At 42.7% G+C, this 22,049-nt stretch overlaps 1 protein-coding gene across 3 annotated transcripts; it reads left to right on the top strand.

Annotated features, from left to right (window-relative positions):
• The first annotated feature begins 3,084 nt into the window (after positions 1-3,084).
• RNF103 (ring finger protein 103) lies at positions 3,085-20,288 on the top strand. Of its 3 annotated transcripts, XM_086747553.1 has the most exons (5): positions 3,085-3,433; positions 5,405-5,544; positions 15,882-15,997; positions 18,153-18,563; positions 18,923-19,101. In XM_086747553.1, exons 1-5 carry the CDS (start codon positions 3,208-3,210, stop codon positions 18,963-18,965), a joined length of 936 nt encoding a protein of 311 aa, XP_086603679.1. In that variant the 5' UTR covers positions 3,085-3,207; the 3' UTR covers positions 18,966-19,101. The 3 variants fall into 3 exon arrangements, with proteins under 3 accessions (XP_086603679.1, XP_086603677.1, XP_086603678.1); XM_086747551.1 differs by having other exon boundaries at positions 3,090-3,433; positions 18,153-20,288; XM_086747552.1 differs by having other exon boundaries at positions 3,294-4,339; positions 18,153-20,288.
• Positions 20,289-22,049: the final 1,761 nt, after the last annotated feature.

Genomic DNA, 22,049 nt, shown 5'->3' with positions numbered 1-22,049 from the left:
GTTTGACTGTCTTCAAAATTACAATACTTTTCTTAATATTCCCTCCAGAAGTCTGGAAAGTGGATTATTGTCCGTATTCCCAGGCTGCGCAGTCAGCAACTGCTCATAGGAGAGGGAATCCGTGCCATTTATCAACGGGCAGTAGAGACTTCGGGTTTGGCTGGCTGACAAGAAAAGATGGCTGTCCCAGTTCTCAGGATTTGGTCTTGTTCTCTCGTAAATCATAGTAAAATATTTTTGCTGCCAAAATTGTTTAAAAGCAGGTCCTCGCTTCGGGTTTTTATTTAAAGGTGGAATTTATGTTCTTCATTCTCTTCACATTTGTAATATTTGCTCCGTGAGCACAGGACTGATTGAGTGATGACTGTGTAATGTTGTTAATTAGGTTGGGTTAATCCTGGGGTCTTTAAAAATGTCAGCATGTGTCATCTCTGTTTTCAGCCTAAATGAATTTTAATTCACTGTTAAGATATTTAGATTTTCCAGATAATTAAAACTCCCTGAAAAATTGTTTGCAGGTGACATGTCAAAGACGCTCTGAGCTGCAACTGGAAACCAACAAATGACGGCTGTATCTAGAAAATATAACCACTTCCAGTAGAATCAGCTTAATAAATCAGGGATGTAAAGGTAGGGAGGAAAAAGAGGACCAGAGAGCCTGGGAGAGGAACCGCATCGGTTTAGGTTTTCTGTGCCAGGCCTTCGGTCAACCGATCACCCGCCGTCCCTGCTCTTCATTTGCAGCTCTGCCCCTGTCCCATCTCATTGCCTGGATGCTTCTGTGTTGGTAGCTGCTTTGCTTTTTTGTTGTCCTGGGGGGTTTCCAGTAGTGGTTTGAAACATCATTTTTACTTTCTGGAAACGACTTCAGGGGTTTGAGTTTTGGCAGATGATTGGCTTCATCTCTGCGAGCGACTCGTCATCAGCTACCACTGGTGCATGTTAAGAATTGATTTAACTCAGCCCGTGAGCATTAGGAAATGACATACTGGTGACAGCCTCCCCAGCAGTTGGTGTTGCAAATAGTTTAGCTGTGAGCGTAGAGGCGTAATTGTTGCTGGGTGCTATCCTGACGAGGGAAGCAAGGGCATCCCCAAACAGGAGAGAAACAAGGGGATTGGATGGAGAAGGGTCTGCAGCGCTCATTATAAACAAATTAAAAAACCCCAACAAAACCTCACGGTATGTTTTCTAACTGAAATTAAATATAGAAGGTTCCTTTTCAAACACCATCTCCCATCTCTTCCTCCCACCCATCACTTCGCATACGCTGGAGCTGCTCACTTGAAAGAAAAGGTAGAGAAATCAGGCGACTCCTTGCACGTGTAACAAAGGAGGTGGGCCCTCACAAAGCTTCTGAAGAAGAACTGTGTTCCTGGGGTGTGTTTGCAGGGCTCGGGGAGAGCCTGCCGCTGGCTCTAACGGTAGGTGATGGTAAGTGTGTGTTTTATTGAGTCCCTTGGCTCTGCCAGCTGCACTAACAAAACCACTCTCCTCTTTTTGCCAAGGGGAAAGGATTCGTCTTATTGACGCTTTGCCACTTTCTCATTAGGGAGATGGGCCCGGATCTGTTGAAGGGGTAGTTTGCCAAACTGCAGCGGCTTTGAAGGAGAGAGCAGCACTTCAGCCCAGCCTCCCGCAAACTCCTTCTCCGGACTGTGCCTCCGGTACGTTCTGTCCCAGCTGGACCTCCCGCCCGAGGCTCGCCGCAAACCCAACTGAGCTGCTGAAATCCCTTTGTGTTTAATCGAGCAGCATCAGCACAGCTGGGTTTTGCAGTCCACCTTTAATCTTTACCATTTAAAAATTCAGGAGAATAAAGTTTTATATGACTCTCAGTGGGAGGCATGACAGTAGTCAGCAGCTCCTTTTGCCACCCCTCTACTCGTCCCCTTTCAAGAAACAAAATGAGCCCGCTGCTGAAGAAAACAGTGTCATGATTTTCTGTCTCAAAGAGGCCATAGCGGCTGCGCGCTAACTTGCAAAATAAAATGAGCTGAACCTGGGTTGTTGTTGTTGTTTTTTTTTTTTCCTCCTTTGTAAATCATATCAGCACGCTGAGAACCCTGTAATTGTGTTTTTAAAGGCTTTGGGGAGCACGGCCACTTAAGTGCTTTCTGCAGGTCAATATTAATGTGTCTTTTTGAAATTCAATAGTACAGAAGTACTTCAGCGTGTACACCCTGGGGGGTTGTCAGTGTTTTTAAACTTACGCTATGCTATTTTTGTGCTCATCTGTATGAGCTGGCAATTTTCAGACAAACTATGGATTCTTAAAATAACTAAACATACAAAAGAAATGTTGAGTTTCCTTCAGAGGAGAGCCTTTGTCTCAAAGACAAAGCTTGATTTTAGTATGTTTTTTTGTAGCAGACTGAAGGGTTTTTTTTAGCTTTCCAGTACCTAAAGGGGCCCTACAAGAAAACTGGCCTTTTGACAAGGGTGTGTAGTGACAGGACAAGGGGTGATGGCTTTAAACTGGGAGAGGGTAGGTTTAGATCAGACACAAGGAATAAATTCTTCATTGTGAGGGTGGTGGGACACTGGCACAGGATGCCCAGAGAGGTGGTGGATGCCCCATCCCTGGAAACATTCCAGGCCAGGTTGGCCGGGGCTCTGAGCAACCTGATCTGGTTGGAGATGTCCCTGCTCCTGGCAGGGGGGTTGGGCTGGGTGGCCCTTCCAACCCAAACCATTCTGTGATTCTACGAATCCAAATAAACTGTCTTAAAACCTTCCAAGCACATGGACTCCATTCCGCCTGTGTAAATATTTTTCTTCTCATGAAAATCCTCGATGGGGGTGCGCGTGGGATTTGGATCACCCCGGTAACCGATACCCGCGGTATTGATATTTATTTTATTATTTTTTTTTTTTTTCTTTGCAGCAAACGCAGCCGCCAACTCCAAACCCGGGTGCGGGGGCCGCGGGGTCGGGCCCGCGGTGCTGAATCACCGGGGAACGCGGGGTGCCGGGGGGGGGGCGGGCGGGCACGGGGCGGGGCCGTTCCGGGTGCGTCCCCCCCCCACCCCCCCCCCGCCGACGTCACTTGTTATGGCTCCGCCGGCGGCCGCGGCTCCGCCGGGGCGGGGACAGCGGCGGGAGGGAGGCGGGGGGGCCGCGGCCCCGCGGCGCTGACAGCCCCCGCTCCGCTCCCTTCCCTTCCCCGGCCCACGGCTCGGCCATCCCCGGCCCCGCGGCGGGAAGATGTGGGTGAAGCTGTGCTGTTTGCTCCTCTACTTCCTGGCGCTCTTCGTCCTGGCCAGGGTCTTCGAGGCCGTGGCGTGGTACGAGAGCGGTTTCCTCGCCACGCAGCTGGTGGATCCGGTGGCTCTGAGCTTCAGGAAGCTGCGGACCATCCTGGAGTGCCGAGGGTTGGGACATTCGGGCTTGCCCGAGAAGAAAGATGTGCGGGAGCTGGTGGAGAAGTCAGGTACGAGGAGCTTTCCCCGGTCACCCACGCGTGGGGAGCGAGAGGTCGGTCCCCCGCCGCCCCTGCGTGGGGAAGAAGATCCCCGGTGACCCCTCGCGTGGGCTTCCCACGCCCTTGAGACGGAGACCCAGGCTCTGCTTCCCGCACCCACGGGCCTTCGCAGGGCTGGATCTGGGGAGCCAACCGGCTTCCCCCCACCGAAGCCCGAGAGGCCGGGGCGGTGAAATGGAGGAAGGCCCCGGGGGGAAGCTCGGGGACGGTGACGTGAAAAAGCTCCGCGGCGTTCTAAGCCCGAAGAGGCTGCGTGGAGGGAAGGCCTCGCCGGGACGGACGGGTCACCCGGCGATGGCTCTTCCTGCGGAGTTACCGTTGCGTGGGCCCTTGGGGTCGGGGTGGCGAGGCGGTGGTCGCACGTATGGCAGCGAATGTCATCCACCGTGAAAAACGAGGAGGAAAGAATCCCAGTATGTGCCGTGGGTTACTATTTACAGCTGGGGCCGGCTTTTTTTTTTTTTTTTGTCCATCTATTCCTCTCCCTACACGTTTCTCGGTTTTATTACCGGTATTGCAATCTAGGCGGGTACTGAGGAGAGCGGGGAGGTTACAGCAGGAGGGACGGGTACTGAGGGATGCGGTGGTTTTACAGAAGAGGAGCAGAAGTAGATCCTACGTACAAAAAAAAAAAAAAAACAGCTTGGGAAAAGGCAGGGAGGCATTTCAGGAGCAGGGAAAACCAGGTGAAGGAGGTGGACATTTGAGGGTGATGAACAGCGAAGGACGGACAGCGATGGAGACGGAAGGAGCAGCAGGAGTGGCGTGAAAGTGAGGATGCTGGCCTGGAGCTGGCCCCGAGGACTGGGAGATGGGGCTGATGTAATATCTGTAGTGCCAGCCAAGCAGGAAAATGTGAGTAGCTGCTTTTAAATCGATGATCGAAGGGCTGCTGGTCCAGGAGAGAGAGAAATCCCAGTGATCAGGACAGGCCGTGAGGGGCTTACGTGTCTGGACAGAAAAAGAGAAGGATTTGGATGAATATAGTGAGTGCCATAACCTGAAAAATGCTAACTCTTTAAATAATTTATATTAATGCTGGGCATTCAAATCCAATTTGTTTTTGTTGTTCATTGTTTATTTATGTTTATTCACTTTGCTGCTCCAACAGTAAAAAGCATTATGTAATTTCACTTTTGCTTCCAATCACTTTCACTCCTTGGTTGTCAGGTACTTCCATGATGTCATGGTGTTTGGGTTGCAAATGCTGCAGGGAAGTGTTTAACTCCAAACAAACTGTATTAACCGGCTTCTTCAAATGTCATGGAAACACTTCGCATACCAACAGGCTTTGCAGCATTTTTCTGTGATTTATTTTTTTTTTTCCTAAATTCTATGAATACTTTTGGAAAGACTTTCAGCTGTAACACTTTTTTTTTATTTTCTATGTTGAAAGAAGCAGCTTTTTTAGACAAGATTTAATTTCTCCAGGCTTAGTAGATCAGTTACTAGAATGCTAGTTGTCATTAACAGCGTTCGTAATGATTGTGAAACAAAACGTAAGAAGGAAACGAGATTATAAAGGACACATTATCAGATGATTTTACTGTGAACTCCTTACGTCACCAGGATTGGAGTTCATGGGAAGTTTTTCCAACTTTGCAAACAGAAGCCAACAGCTAAATTATTTTGTCTGAGATTCTTGTAGTGGGACAATCAACATGGTTTTTGGTACAAAATTATTGATTGAAATTTTGGAATTCTGTTTGAATTATCAGAATTAAGAAGTTAGTTGCTACAAAATTACTATCCTGTGAAATGAAAGCAAAGATACACAAAAATTACTCTCAGCCACACAATATTGTTATTTTCAGAGAGCGAGGCTTAGATGATTTTCACAACAAACTGTTACTGGAATTTATGAAGTGATTTTTCTTGAGTGCCATTTTAATTGACTTTATCCAATTGTCTCTCTTTCAGGAGACCTCATGGAAGGAGAGCTTTATTCTGCTCTCAAGGAGGAAGAGGCCTCTGAATCAGTTTCCAGTACAAACTTCAGTGGTGAGATGCACTTCTACGAGCTGGTAGAAGACACGAAAGATGGGATCTGGCTGGTACAGGTATAGCAATTTGATCATTTGGTTTTATATGTTCATCGCATCCAAAATGTGTTTCAAAGGAGTTTATGAGGGTAGTTAACTAATAGTAAAAATGTGTAACAGAGAGATGGTGACAGAGATAAGCTACGTCAGGGAGATGATAAGGAATAAATCTGTTCAAAAAACCAAGAAAGGCTGGAAGTGACAGAGTTCCTATACAGAAAGGAAGAAAAAACCTGTTATTCTTTGGATTGCTTTTTGAAATCCAGGTACTTTAGAAGCAGAAAACAAGCAAAGCAGCAGACACTTCAGCACACAGGCTATGCAAGTGCTTGTCCCTGGTATGGTAAGAGCTTGTGTAACGTGTGAAGTAGGTGCACTGAGTATATATAGATGCTTCCAGCTGGCACAGGAGAGGTGCCTCTGGTGCTGCTCTTCCTTCTGGTTGCACTACATGCTCAGACCCAACCAGTTTAGGTTTTTGTGTATCTAAGGGCCGTGGAGCACTTTACAAATCTCTGTTGCCTCTTTACAAAGGGAAGATCTCAGTGTGCTGTTTCTGCAACTGATCCCAGTAACTTAAAGCTAACCTTCTCCCAAACGTTTTGGGCCCGCTGAATTTAGAGTGTGCTTCCCCAGGGCTGCATGAGAATAGGAGAACATTTAGGAAAAGAAAGAAAGACTTTGCAAACAGGATTCTGAAATCATCGCTCTTGAGAACATAAGTAACCTAGACCAAAATGTAAAAATGCTTTTCTGCGTCAACTTCTCTATTGATAAGAGATTTTTTTAAGACGCATCAGGCTAACAGCCACATCAGGCAATCAGAATTCTGCACCAGACAACTAATTGTTCAGTTGAAAGCTCTTCTGTCTGGTTTGGCTGGTCTCCTGACTTCATGTTTTCTATTTAAATAGATTATGAAGATTTAATGACTTCCTGTTATTAGACTTGCATTATCACTACATCAGATCTCACCCTAAAATAGACAATGAAAGGACAGATTACCTTCACAGTTGAAATGGCATTTGTGTTTTGGGAAAGATATATTTGGAGTTTATTGAATCTAAGTTTCAGGTTTAAATCATACAGAGCGGGATTCTTCAAGCAGAGAGTGAGTGTTGAAGTTTACAATCTTCAAGCTAGTTGACAAATACGAGCATGAATATGCTATGAAAAACTTTCCCTCCTCCCCATGCAGCTCGAAAGAGTAAAATATGGTAGTTCTCCGTTGTCTGTTGCTTGCAGAATTTTCATCGTAATATATTTTCAACTAGCTTCATAATAGCAGATCAGATAGGCTGCATTTTGATATCTCTAGTGTGATGAATGTTGTCATCATTCTGGGAATATTTGCACAGCTATTCAATTAGTCACAATAGCTGTGGAAAAAAAAAATAGTGGAATTTACTGAATAATTTACTTGCTGAACGCTATTTGTTTCTCCACAATAAAAACCACTAGACATGTCAAATTCCTTTTTTTCATTCCTGCCTTTCGAGTTTTCATCACTTTGAGTTTTCTATTGCTCCCTTCCCCACCATAACTGCTGTTTGGATAACTCCTGTTGTCGTCACACAATTCTTCGTGTCCTTTCACAGGTTTTCCCATGCCCTTTTCTTAGATCTTGTCCACGTAGAGCTGTTTTTTATCATCACTTCCCTGTTCTAATTCTTGATTACCCTCCTTTGCCCATTCTCCTTTACCATTAAGCATCCTGTGGAAACTTCACAGCTGATTAATCAGCTCGGTGCTTAGGCAGAGGACAGCGTGAGAGCGAGGATGCCTCGTGGATGGGTTTGGTGACAGCAGACAAGGTCGGACCATTCCCCTCCTCTGTTGTTGCTACCAGCTGGGAAGCAGAAAGGATCTCCAGATCCATTTCAGGATCCTTACTCTGAATCTCTGTTCCATGGAGGCTGCTGGAAAGCAGTAGAGGGAGAGGCTCAGCTAGCACGGTGGCTGTTGGTTGAGTTGGTTTTGAAGACTTGATGATGATGTATGGGAGGATGGGGACTTTGAAGGTGATTTTTATTCTTCAGTGCATGTAAAGGAAATTTCTGGGGTGGCGCAGGCTGGTAATGTGATAGCCATCACGGTCTGCAGAGAACCAAAGGAAAAAGAGGAAACAGTTATTTCTTGATATGTTTGACACAAATTTGGATATGAATTTTTCATGTGCAGCCAGCAAGATGAATTCCTTGAAGAAAGTCAAAGTCCATACACAGGGAAACAGTGTTTTGTGGCTTTTTTTCTTTATTTTCTGGAAATCCACATGCAAAGCATCCAGGCTCAGAGGTAATTTTTTTACCAGTGTAGTTGTTCACAGGTGCCCTGTGCTCCTGTGTGGAGCTTCTGTAGAGCCACAGACAGCCGCGTGTTCTCTCTCCTATTAGCTCATGATCTCATCACCTTTCCTTTTATGCCCTTCTTCTCGCTTGCCACCTGCTGCTGTGCACTTCTTTGGCTGGCAAGGATGAGTGGTAGTTTCTAGAGCTGCTCCTCTTGTTGGTAGAGGAGTAACACGTCACGTTCTGGCCTTTCCAGACTCTGCTATGGCTCATGCTCTCTGGTTAGTGTCTAGGAGCCTGTCACATCCAACAATATTGTAGTCATTATGACTTTTAACAAACATACAGTAAATGCTCTACAGATAAAAATGAAGTTAAAATCTGAACTGATGTGTATTTTTACTTTAAAAGTAACATAGCGGTAGAGAGAAGTAAAAGGAACTTTCTTCCTGCCATAGAAGCAAGAGAACAAGCATTTTGATCGTGTCTGGTAGAATTGCTAAGGACATTATTATGGATATAAAATGCTGCAGTCTGTTCTGCATCTCAGCTTCTTGTTCAAGTGGTGTAGCCACAGAGCAAGGGATGTGCCTACAGGATTTTGGTGGTGGTTTGTTTCTTCTTTCTTTTTTTCAGCTTGCATGTAGGATGAGTAGTTTTTGTATTTGCTTTTTTTGATTTTGCCAGAGGGTCAGTTGTTCTCACTACAAGGAAATTAAGTAGAAACACTCAATTCTTTCAAAATACATCGGTCAGTATTTGTGTCTGTTCCAGTAGCCCTTCAGGATCATTTACCGTAGGACGCCCGATTCTAACTTTCAGTATCCTTCTTGAGAGTCTTCATATCCAGTCAAGGGTGCAGAATACCATCAACTAGAATGTAATAGTTCTCATATTGCCTGGATATCTGTGTTAATTCATGACAGAAGCTCATTTATTCTCAGCCTCTGACTTAACTGACAGTTTAACTGAGCCGTTCAGATTGGTGCATGGATCACCCCGCCTCCCTTCAGAAACTACACCTAATTTTGAGGCTTTTAGTTTTTGCATGCTGTGATGCATGTAGTCTTCTGTCTTTGCCAGTTTTGATCTAATTTCTCACGGTCTCTTTCTCAGAAGAGAAAAGCACAACATCTCCAGACATCTTTAATCCCTATGGATGGATCCCTGAACCAGTTGTGAGTTCTTAGGAAAGAGCGACTATGCGGAAATTCAGCTTCATCAGCACAACGCCGAATAACAAACAGAGTGAGATGTCTCAGAAGTCATGAAAGTACAGACAGTCATGTAGAAACTTACTGACGTTATCTTGAATAAGTGGGCTTTTTGCCATGCTTCTAATAACTAACTCACCAGTCCATTTATAATTAATTGTATTTCTAAATGGCAATTGTCCAAATATTTATTATTCTGGTTTTATTTGTGGTAAGATAGCTTGCAACATAGCTGTTCATTATAAAGGGTTCTACGAAAAGCACATAATAAGCTTAATTAATAGACATGGGTTTTTGAACCTTTGTGTATCCCTAAAAATCCTCCAGCAAGTGCACAGACTCTACAGTAAAGTCAGGCTTCATTTGCTTATTTACCCTCTGCGGGCACTGTGGAGGAGCTCCTGGAGCTCCAGGGGTCTAGATACCTCAAACTGGAAACTGCTGAACCAGACTGACAATTCTTGCATACATACAACCTTGCCAGTTCGTTAAGTAAGTCAGAAATCAGCTTTGCCTTTGGCAAAATCATGCAGTTTTTTCCGCTTCACGTGTCTGTACTCCTTCACGCAGAGACTGACCTGCTGAGGCCGGGTGAGGACTGACCGCTCCTGAGAGAACGACCTGTACGTGTGTATGTGCAGCAGGAAATGGTGTCTCTTATTTAATAGGTTTTGTTCTTCTTGATGGTTTAAAGCCTGTCACAGTGCCCTAGTGCCCAGAGTTGATGAGCACTTGGAGTTGTTGTCTTCGTGGCAAAGCGGTAAAACCAAGTTTTGAGTATTCACGCGTATTCAGAATTGTATGCTCTTGGTATGAGCAGGTGTGCCTGACACCTGGTATCCTGGCCAAATTCCAGCTTAGATAATGCCTGCGCTTCCTTTGGCACTTTCGTTTGGATACAGTTTTCTCTTCCTTTTGTGGCACACACTTTTATCCCATAAAGGCTGAGAGATGCTGCCAATGTGAATATTTTTCCATCACAAAAATATATATATAAAAACCACATGCACATCACTTCGCTTGCAGCTTCTGCTGTATTGTGATGATCTCACAATTCTTGCTTTCTGCTTTGAGTTCTTTTTTTTAGTGGTATTCCCATCTCTGGTGCAATGTAACAAACACCAATGGAATGACTGTTAATCAAACTAGCAAGGCATAAGGGCTGTCAGACGTGTGAAGTAGACAGTTCATCAAGATGTTTTTCCCTTCAGTGTCACTGAGGTTACTTTCGATTCCTGAGGCTGTTAGAAGCAGTAATAACTAGTTTTAAGGGCCGATTTTAAAATCTCCTCTTTAAAAAAAGCTATCTGTCAAGGGTGTTCAGGTTCTGCAGGAAGTTACCCTTTGTGGTCTGCAAAGTATTTGGCTTCCTGCAAGCTGCTGGAGTGGAGGCAACTTGTTAAGAGCGGTGTTTTCATTTCAGATGAAATGTACCTGGTCTTGTGCACGGTAGATTGTAGGGATTATTGCCCATTAAAAAAATACCGGTTAATCCTACTTCAGTATCTTTGCTATGAGGATATCTGTAAGCTCTTTCCCTCATCATGCTGTAATTCTTCTTATGCATCGAATGGTTAGTATGATCCGTTCCTCTGTATACCTTTACCATAAGAGAAAGCAGAGAAAAGAGTTGAAGGAGCTAGAATTGGTTAAAATAATGAGAGCTGAAATACCATGAAGTGTTGTTTGTTCTGCATTTGTCGATCTCTGACTTGCGTTCTCATACCTTGTGATACATTTTTAGTTGTGAGTGAGCTTCAAAATTTACTGAGACAAGTCTTGTTAAGTGACCTGTTCCAAAATCTTTACATACCTGTCTTGAAAGGGATTGAAGAATATCTGGTTTAAATGAAGAGAAAATAGGAGAGTGCTCAAATAAGGCTACTGTCACGTTGTGTTCAAGTACTGCTGGAGTACCAGAGCAGGAATCTGTCTTTGCACATCGCATTGCTACGGCAAACTTTCACCAGCAGCAGTGTCTCCTTGAGCCACTTCAATTCTGACCCATCTTTTACTGGTATTTTAAGAATGCGTGTTTCATAAAACAAATTTTTTAAAAATCCTTAATCATAACCGGGAAATGAAGAAGCAACTGCATCAATGACAGTTTTGAAGTAGACATTGTGATACCTAGGCATCTACCTACGAGACTTTTGGTTTGGATTAAGCAAGAGAGACAAAGTGCCTTGCTGCATTGTCCTATTTTTCCAAGTTTGTGTATCTTTCTGTCTCTGGGGTATTTGCTCTTAAAGTCTGTTTGCTTCTTTAATGTCATAACTATTTTAACTTTCTGCTCAAAATCATTCTATTAATTACATTCTCGATTGGCCTCTTTTGGGACAGTTCTGTCTCATTTAAAGTCAGAAGAGCTCTTCCAATGCAAAAGCTACCCATGCAAATGCCTGAGATAATCAGGATTTTGATGATTTCAGTATTGCATGTCCTGAGATGAATTCTATTTTGTTTTCTGTGGTTCCTGGAAGCCACCTTTTTAGGTATTTATGGAAACAAAACAATCACAACATGTGATTCCATTTTTACTTTGCACATCTTGGCAGAATAACTAACTTGCAGTATTGCAGTGTTGATGGTTGAGAATCTCCTGACCTTTTGACATCCTGTGTACTCCTACCAAATTCACAGATGGAGTATGAGGAATTTTGGACCTGAGACTTCAAAGAGAGCTTGTGGATGAATGTTCAGTGAGGGCTTGGCCTTCTCTCCAGCATCTTCTTCCACTAAAGAAGCTGGTAATTCATATATAGAGGAAAGACAGTCATTCAGATCCTGCAGTTAGAGCCAGTCCTCTGGCCTGGGTTAGGTGTGGATTAGGGAAAAGATCGATTCCGTGATGTGGGATTGTTAAATGGCAGGGTTATTTTGATCCTGTTGGATTTTCTTAGTCCATTAAGATGATTAATGGATTAATTCAGTTATCTTCATTGTCTTGTCACTCTGACATACGACATTTTGCAGATCATGAACATAGCTAATAATAAGAGGAGCTTGAAGGGTGTGTGTTCCTCTAAATGTGGTGTTTGTTTCCCAGCTGTGCTAGCTGATCTCATAAAAGATACCTTCTTCTGTAAGCTTTGTCTTTATTTCTTCAAAATGAAATAGAGCACATGACTGAAAGGGACGGTCTTGATGAGCGAGTTCAGCTCTCTGCTAGGCTGTGGAAAATGTGTTTATAAAATGGCTTACTGTCTTTCTTAAATTGTTGTCAGAGTGTAATACTCATATTGACTGTTCCCTGCTTCTTGGAAACCCCTATCCAACGTCTGGCCTAAGCAGATTCATGGCTAATTCGTTCCTATTGCGCTTAAATTGACATCGCCCTTTAGCTTCACTGACTCCTGATGTCTACCCCACTACTCCCAGTACATAAGATCAGTCAACCAGTTTGTTTCGTCAGGCGTAATATATCCTGGGCTTTGCTTATTTCACAGCCTGTTAATACTGATGGCTCGTGCTTCCTTTTGGATCAACTAATAGACCCAAGCTTTTCCTCCCATCGCTGTTTCTAACTGATGAGCTCCCCGCGTGTCCTGTTCATTACTGGACTCAGTTTCATTTCTGACACTTTGCATTACAAGATTGGAGCCGCTCTTCCTGTACAGTGTCATAATCCTCTTTTTGTACATAGATGTGCTTCCCAATTTTATGTCATCTACAAATGGTTTTGGGAGGCTTCAAGTTTCTGCGGGAAGGGCATTAATAGGAATATGTGCTGAACTGAGCTCTAAGGTAAATCTATTAACTCTGTTAGCACCTTTCTGAAGAAAAAAAACATCTTTTGATGTTTTCTTGCCTTAGCCAATTTCTCACTCACTTGAAAACTTTTTTTTTTTTTTAACTCGGTATAAAAGCTTATCTCCAATTCTCATTAAAATTTTCCACATGGCACAACACATGATACTCTGCCAAACTACAGACAGCGTACTACATTCCCCTTCTCTTGAAACTTGGTTCTTTTCCTGCAGGAAAGGATAGATTTTGAACTCTCAACTTAATCGGGAAGGATACATCTTTGGTAATTCCAGGAAAGGAATGGAAAATTCAGCCGTCTCTGCACCTTTACATTTTTTCTACAGTTTTGCATACTGTTGAGATCAAACTAGTGGGATAATTTTTTTAATTGCTCTTAAATATAGTTACTAACTCGTTATTCTCCTGTCAAAATGTAAATTAGTCTGACAGGGGTTTATAAGAAATCTTCACACATTCATCTGTGACTTTGTGAGCTTGTTGTATTGCAGTTCTCGGATGGAGATTACCTGCTTGCTCTGATTTAAGTGCATGAAGTTACTCGAGTTTTGTTTCCATCTTCAAGTGATACAGTCTCTTCCCATCAACTCGCTAACCTGCCCGTGGCCAGCCATCTCCTCTTCATTGAAAACTGAGTCAGAGCATTAATTTCATTTTAAAAAGAAAATTCTATTACATTTCTATCCTGTCTTCATTGGATGGTGATCCTGCTGCTTTCCCACCTGTTCTATTCTTATTCATACGGCTGAAAAACCTTTTGGTGCAGCTTGTAATATTCTTTGTATGCTCTAACTTGAATTGCTCTTTTTTTTTTTTTTCTTACATTTTTTTCATTTCTCTCATAGCTTTATTTGCTAGCTCTTCCTTTTGACCTTTTTTTTTTTTTAATCCTTGTAGATTCTCAAACTATTTCTAACATCTTTTTGGAAGTGCTTGGTAGGAAGAAGTGCAGGACCTGACAACTTTTATTCCCCTTGCTTGAAGTATAAAAATCCTGATAGTTTTTACACCTTGGACTTGAAGAACTTCCAGGCCTCTTCCACATTCAAATTCCTGGTCTCCTCAGTCACAGGTTTTTCAGCTAAATTGCTTAGCTTATCAAAATTCACACTTCTTAAATAAAATCTGTTACAAGTTATCTTGAATTTAAACTGAATTACATTGTGATTGCTTAACCTGCAGTATTTTCTCAGATTCCGACACCCACAGAGATGAGGATTGCTTTCCAAAATACAAACCCTTGCCTCTGTCTGGTGAACTCCCAGTGTTGTAAGTGGGTGTTGTCTGCAAGGAGCAGCTGCAATGGGCATGTTTATTTGGGGTTATTTTTGCCATAATGACATAAAAAAGGCATGAGCTCAAGAAATTTTACAAAGCTTCAGTGTGCATAACCATAGTAGGGTTCTCTCTACCTAGTTACCAAATGCAAACTGCTAGTTCTGTTGTTGTCCTACAGCATAAATAACTTTCCCCAAGAGGAAATACTTTTTTTTTTTTTTTTTTTTAATAGGAAGGTAATTAAACTGATATTAAAAAATCCACCAGTGCAAACAGCCAGATGGTCTCCTTTAGGTGAAATTCGTGAAAGGAAGAAGTTGAAAATATCCAAAGTAATTGTCACAGTTATACCGCGTGATGTAAAGAAGCCTCAACAGCACAGCAGATTTCCCTTGCTGGTTGTCCCAGTGCTTGAAGGTTATGTTTAGCTAATCAAAAAGGCTTTTCTGTGTAGGGTGTGTGTTTTGAGAGTAACTTGAAGGATTCTTATTTAGATGTTCACCTCTGGTTTTATTTAAACATGTTGTGCTCAGTGGATTGAGAGTGTAATCTGTAACTTCAGTTTACCTTTGTTTCCCTATACAGAACATTCTGTGTAGTGAATTCTCTTATTTTTAGTTTCTGAGGTGATGCTAGTTACACAAAGCAGGTAATTTTTTTTTTTTTTCTTTTTTTTGAGTCTCAAAGGCCAGGCACACTTTCCAGCTCTGTGTATGAGCCTGTATGTAGAGAACCGTTAATCACGGTGACAACCTAACTTCCAGAGCAAAGCTGACATTTCAGGTTATTAAGTCAGACGATTGGGAGAAGTTTAATGGTGGGTAAACAAATACCTAACAAATGGAAGTTTCAAAACTTAATTTAAAAATGTATTTTAAGCGGTTGCCAGTCAGCCTGCAGAAGCATGTGAGGCATTTCAAAAATAGAAACTGCGATGGCTCATGGAATAATGCATGATCAGTCATGTCATTCAAAAATTACCTGTCAACCGCAGGCAGGCAGATTTTTATTTTTTTTTTAATTTTTATTTTTTTCCTTCTCTGTGCAGTTATAAGTCAGAGGACGAGTGGTTATTCTTTGTCCTTTGTGTCTGCAGAAGCTTACATCTAGGTAACCTGAAGTACTGCTGTAATACACTAGGTTAGAACAAATTAGACCTTGCGATATATCACAGTGAATTATCATCCTGAAATGGCAGGTAGGACACTGCAGTTGGTGGAACAGTCACGTAAAGTTACAGAGTGAGTCACTGGCAAAGCTGGAAGGTGTCAAGATTTTTAGGCATTATCTGGGAGTTAAATCTCTGGTTTGCACTGCTCAGAAGTGGGGTTTGGCAGTCTAATCTAGTACCAGCTACATACGTTCTAACCCACTTTACTTGCTCTGAGACAACATGTCTTTGGTATGTTGTAACTTCTTGTGGAGAATGGTAATAAACTAAGGGTCTTTTTTTTTTTTACTGTGAAGAAGAGGAACCCGCTGCACCCTCTTCCTTTCTCCCGTACTATGACCTGGTTAATGATAGCTTTGTTACTTTCCCAAGGTTTTTGTTAACTACCACTGATTTTACTGTCTTAACAGGTACTTAAAATGATGATGCACTTTTCTCTTTCTGCAGAAGCTGAATTTCTGTCTTAGAGCTTCACTCTCTTAGTGTGACTACCAGTTGTACATACATATTGTGTGTTTGAAGAGAAGGGGAAAACAGTATCAAGGGTGACCAGATCACTGTTTTGATGAAACTTGCCCTTTATTTCAGGAAGCAAACTTACTGTGATACTAAATTATTATTTCCTTTTGGCAATAGGTCATCGCAAACGACAGAAGCCCACTGGTGGGTAAAGTCCACTGGGAGAAAATGGTGAAGAAAGTATCAAGATTTGGAATACGTACGGGCACTTTTAACTGTTCCAGTGACCCCAGGTATATTCATAAAGGATTATATAAATCCAAATAATATCTTAAGGCTCAGCTGTGTTCTGGCAGCAGGGCTTGCTGTGTTGTAAAAGTAGCTGTGACAGAAGGCGGCTTTATTCATGTTTTTATCTCTACTAAAGCCTGTTCAGAATTCTCCATGACATTATTTATCGGCATCATAAACCCAGATCTGCAGCTTCCTAAAGCATCCTGTGGGAAATACATTATTAGACTACATGGAGTGTAATGTAGAAATGGAAGGGAATGGATAGAAGAATGTGGCCTTACAGTCCAAGCATTAGGACTTGCCTGCTTAGGACAAAGCTGAAAAAAAAAAAAAAAAAATTATATCCCATGTAAGAGAACGGTATCAGTTGTAGAGCTGTTATTTTGCCATCTGGAAAGGAGAAACACAGGTTAGCATGTACCTTGCAAACAGTGCCTGCTTCTCAGGGTTACTGACAAATCCTGTTCCGGGACAAATGTGCGTATGTTTATATATAAACTGGCACACACCCTTTGACAACACACAGTGCGCTATGCACGATTCACTGTTGTTTGCATAAGTTTTTGAACAAGGAAGAAGAGCAGAGCCAAATAAGCTATTAATAATCTGTGCTGCTGTAAAAAGATTTTTTTTTTTTTTAACATTTTGTTGGAAGCATTTGCTTCACACAACAGGAAACTCTGTGTAGAATTCCAGTACTATGTACGATACGCACATATCTTACACAGCTTAAGTCCTAAGTGTTTACAGAAATCTCAAAGTTAATCATAAGGGAAAATTCTTAGACTTTGGAGTGCTTATGCAAAATCATCTTGTATAATCAAAACACTGGTATTTGAACATCTTAAAAATTTGGCAGTGTTTCTCTTTGCATAGCTCCTAACTAGTCTTAATGTTATGATCAAATATTATGTTCTCAATTAATTCATTTTTTTGTGACAGAAGAAATGTTTTGTTGAGTAAACCCTCGTGAATAGCTTTGATCAGGTTGCAGCTGACATTCAGAAGAACACCGCACACTCAGTAGTCAGGATACCTTCATTAGTAGAGCGATAGCTTATGGCTCCTTCTAAAAATGTTATGCTCAGGTTCCTGAGATCAGGAGTTGTGATTGTCTAAATAAATGTTGACAGACCAAAACCAGAGAGGGTGCAGGTACGATGGCTGGTGAATGAGGCTGATGGCCCCTATTTCAATGCGCAGGGTTCTCAGAGACAGTTTCCGTGCTTGTTGCTGCTCTGTAATGTTTTGATTGTTGAAACTTGCCAGACATTTGCCAAAAGGAGAACTAGATAAATTGAGTGGCATAATGATGCTGATACAAAAGGATTAATGAGAGAAGGGATCTTCTGAGTCACCAGGCTCGTCTCATAGTTACTGGGGTCTGGATCATGACTCAGGGTTCAGCCTTGAGGAGTCTCTTCTTTTAGTTATGGATTTGGAGTTCATCCCATCTCAGACTGCCTGCCAGACAGCAGAGGTGTTCTTTTAGCCCAAATCATCCGGCAGCGTGTGTCTGCTTCCTCCTCCGCTGGTTCTGTGGTGCGCTCTCTCACCACGCTTCTTAACCTGTCTGCGTCCTTCCAAAATGGCCCCAGCAGGAAGAGGACATTTGTCAGCCTCGTTAAAGCAACTGCAAGCAGACCTGTGTCTTGTTAACTTCACCCCACTGCTGCTTGGCAAAACTAGGAGAGAAGGAAGCACTAGGAAAGTTACCTGCAGGCTCAGGAAAGCTGTGGGATGTTGAGTTACACCGTAGTGGTTCTCTTCTTGGCTGGAAGGCCAAGGAAAAATAGTTTCTAATACTAAAGCTTGATCGTGAAGAGTCAGCTTGCGTATTTTTCAAATCCAGTTGCAGAGCATGAATGACTGTATAGCCTTGTTTAGTACAATAAGCCATGAAAATTAACACTGTTCCTCTTCTGGGTTATAAATACATATCTCGTTACAACATTTCTGTAAGATAGATAGCAGATGTGTTGTAAGAATAAATACACTTTGCCAGAGAATATTGGGTGCTCATATTTCCTGCTGTTACATGTAAAGACTCCCAGGGGCTCAGCACGTCTCATTTTTGGACTCATAACAGAAATTTAAGGACTGCAGCTCCAGGGGTGTGAAACTCTGCAATCTAACTTGCCATTTTCTTTGCAGATACTGCAGGAGGAGGGGTTGGCTGAAATCCACTCTCATTATGTCGGTTCCGCAAACCAGTACCTCCAAGGGAAAAGTAATGCTTAAGGAATACAGCGGGCGCAAAATCGAAGTGGAGCACATTTTCAAATGGATCACAGCCCATGCCGCTTCTCGGATCAAAACCATCTACGACTCCGAACATTTAAAAGAAGAATGGAACAAAAGTGACCAGTACCGCGTGAAAATATACCTGTTTGCCGACCTCGACCAGCCGCCAGCGTTCTTCTCTGCACTAAGTGTAAAGTTTACTGGAAGAGTAGAGTTTATTTTTGTGAACGTGGAAAACTGGGACAATAAAAGTTACATGGCAGAAATTGGTGTCTTCAAGACACCATCCTACATACTTAGGACTCCCGAGGGGATTTACAGGTATGGAAACAAAACTGGTGAATTTATATCACTACGTGCCATGGATTCCTTTTTGCGCTCGTTACAGCCAGAAGTTAATGATTTATTTGTTTTAAGCTTAGTTTTGGTTAATCTGATGGCTTGGATGGACCTGTTTATTACACAAGGCGCTACTATAAAGCGTTTTGTGGTTCTTATAAGCACTTTAGGGACGTATAATTCATTATTAATTATTTCCTGGCTACCTGTGTTAGGTTTTTTGCAACTACCCTACTTAGACAGCTTTTACGAGTACAGTTTGAAACTATTCAGGTACTCTAACACAACTACTTTGGCTTCTTGGGTAAGAGCTGATTGGATGTTCTACTCTTCGCATCCAGCCCTCTTCCTCAGCACGTACCTTGGTCATGGTTTACTAATTGACTACTTTGAGAAGAAAAGAAGACGCAATAACAACACCGATGAAGTAAATGCTAATAATCTGGAGTGGCTGTCAAGCCTGTGGGACTGGTACACCAGCTACTTGTTTCATCCTATTGCTTCTTTTCAACACTTTCCTTTTGACTCGGATTGGGATGAAGACCCAGATTTGTTCTTAGAGCGGTTGGCCTTCCCCGATCTCTGGCTTCACCCCCTGATACCAACCGATTACATAAAAAACTTACCCATGTGGAGGTTCAAATGCCTGGGTGTCCACCCTGATGAGGAAACGCTGGAAACCTTTCAAGACAGCGAAAGTGACTCTGACAGTGAAAACAAAGAGGTCTTCAGTAGTGAAAAAGAAGTCTCGGAGGACGATGAGCTAACCGCGTTTCGTAGGCGCGGTGAAGGAGAGCCTCGGTGCAGTGCTGAGACCTGTTCATGTGCCAATAAATATTGTCATCGCGAGCCATGTGAACGGAAAGCGAGATCCTACGGCTCGTGCAGCGCCGCAGGTGACGTGGAGCCAGACTGGTCAGCCTGGCCCTCTGAGATGTTGCACTGTACGGAATGCGTTGTGTGTCTAGAAAATTTTGCAAACGGTTGTCTGCTCATGGGCTTGCCGTGCGGCCACGTGTTCCACCAGAATTGCATCGTGATGTGGCTGGCCGGTGGGCGACACTGCTGCCCTGTCTGCAGGTGGGCTTCGTACAAAAAAAAGCAGCCATACACACATCCGCAGCCTTTGTCGAATGATACCCTCTCTTAGCTGTGTGCTGATGTCCTTTGTAAGCTTTCAGGATATTACTGCTTGCCTTTTAAATGTTAGTCACTTAAAAGATTACGTGGTTTGAAGTTTTAGTTTAAATGTTAGTGCAGTGAACTAAAATATACACGATGCTAACGTTAACGACAGAATCATTTGGTTGCCTTGTCTGTTGAACTGAACGCATACTTACCGTACGATAATTTTTTTTTTTCTTTTCAACATCTGGAAACTTGATGCTGTTTTTGTAAGCACAAAAATGAAGCCTACAACAGAAGCGTATTCCAGCAAACGTTTACAAGTTAGGATGTGGGTGAAACAGAAATTCTAATCGGAGACAGTTGCTTAATTTAAGTGTTTCTTATTTTAGAGTCCGTTCAGCACATCTTTGTTGAATAATGTATGTTGTAAGACAGTACCATTTAAAAATAAATCGGTGAAATAAATTATTTTAAAAGGAGATTTGTAATGTTAATTGTTTTGATAAATATTTTGTGTGTATGGTTACAGATGTCTTGCTGGTCTGATTTATCTGTGAAGACAATAAAAATATAACACAACTTTCGTGACTAATAAATCATGTCCTAGTGACGCAGAAATTCATTGCTCCAGTGTTAGCCACTGGCCAAGCAGAAGGTGATGGTGCTTCACTGGGTACTTCTTCCTTCATAAGCCCTCTGAGTTGAGGTGCTTCTCTGCTTGACCAGTGGTTTTCCAGCTGATTACAACCCGCTGTGTCAGATGGAGACCCTCTTCTACCAGCTGTCTCTCCAGCACCCTCATCTGCAGACATCTAGGAAGACTTCAGGGTGGTAGCACCTCTACGGCCTCAAAGTAAACCATCGTGAAGTAGCAGAGCACTGTCACGCAGTGACAAACATGGATCGTAAAGGTAGAAATTGCCACGTTCCAACTGCTGGTGTTTTGAAGTGATTTCTGATTTCTTAGAGAAAAGTGCCTTGGAAAAAAAAAGAAAGAAAGAAGAGCCTGAGATGATGTAAGTAGAAGAAAAGACTAAACTAGAAAGGTGTTTTCAATTGTCTCATTGCTTCATTTCCTTCCTAGTTCTTGCCCAGGTAGTATAGAAGGAGGATAATTAAATGAAGATGATAATAGGAAATGTAAACACAGGTCCCTCTCACAGTTACGATCCATCTCTCTCTGTGCCTTTACAGAGAGCTGGGAGGTTAGTGCTCACAGGGGACCTGGGCACTATTTTTTTTTTTTTTTTTTTTTAATAACATGTTTTGTGCCTCCAGTCACCAGGTATGTTCCCAAGAGGATATCCTCCTTACTATCAAAGAGCTGTTTTTAATTGTGAGTACTTTTTTTTTCCTCTCTCATTTCCTTTTTCCTATTGCAGTACTGAAGCAGGGAGGTAGAAGGGGCATAATATCACCAACTCTCCTGTGGCCCAGAAAGGAATTTTTATTCCAGTTGAGGCCTGTCAGTACATGCCCTTTATCTGTCATTACAGCCACAGCAGAGCAGTGGAGAGGCATAATGAGGGCAAAGAGCACTCCTGCTTCCAATTTGTGTGGCAGTGGGACACTTTTTACCCTACGTGCTTACCATAAGCAGCTGAAGTTGAAGTCCACGTTGTTTCAGGACTGGCTTGAAACCTGCACTGAACTGAGGCCTTGCCATCTCAAAAGGGGAAACGGAGAACTTCTGTGAATCTAAATAAGGCTGTAGCTCATGCCCTGAAGGACACAAGCGATCCGCTGTATCGCAGTCCACTGCAGCCTTTCGCTGGTACCTCGGCATTTTGCCAAACGCTGCCAGCGGTAAGTTCAAGCAACGCTGCGTGCGCAGGGCACTGTGCGCTTCTGGAGCGCAGCTTTGCTGCTGAAATCTGACCTCCTCCTACAAAGCCCGAGCAATTCTACGCTTGTGTACAGGTTCAGCCTTATTTGCAAACCATTCTGCACACCTGTTTCAGCTGAAACTTGTTTTAATGACCCTAGTTGCTGTACTAGTCCAATTCTTTTGATGAACGACGCAAACTGCTGTTTAATTAGCAGGAGAGCCGCAGAGGGCACATCCATATGAGCAGATAATTATGACCATAGGTGGCTGTGAGTGAAGGTTCGGTCCCCTCGTGTCCGTTAGCCTGGGTTATATAAACTGCTGTGATCCAGTTCCTGGCGATGTATCTGTTTCAAAATCTACAGCAGCTGGTGGAGTGTATTGGTAGTCCCAGCAGGAAAGAAAAAGCAGCTGGAGGTATTTATTTTATGAAAAGCTTGTGTTAGTAACAGCAGAAGCATCCAAGTACAATTGTTTTCTACAGAGTGCAGAATCTCAGATTGCCCTTAACC

The sequence above is a fragment of the Chlamydotis macqueenii genome, chromosome 4 (genome assembly GCF_036417535.1).
Source record: "Chlamydotis macqueenii isolate bChlMac1 chromosome 4, bChlMac1.mat, whole genome shotgun sequence".
Classification (NCBI taxonomy): Eukaryota; Metazoa; Chordata; class Aves; order Otidiformes; family Otididae; genus Chlamydotis; species Chlamydotis macqueenii.
Note: the sequence above shows the minus strand (reverse complement) of the source record. Positions and strands in the feature narration are given on the sequence as shown.

Coding starts and splice junctions, on each gene's coding strand:
- RNF103 (XM_086747551.1), top strand. CDS start 3,208: ATGTGGGTGAAGCTGTGCTGTTTGCTCCTCTACTTCCTGGCGCTCTTC. Junction 3,434..5,404: donor GGAGCTGGTGGAGAAGTCAG/GTACGAGGAGCT, acceptor TCTCTCTTTCAG/GAGACCTCATGGAAGGAGAG. Junction 15,998..18,152: donor AACTGTTCCAGTGACCCCAG/GTATATTCATAA, acceptor TTTTCTTTGCAG/ATACTGCAGGAGGAGGGGTT.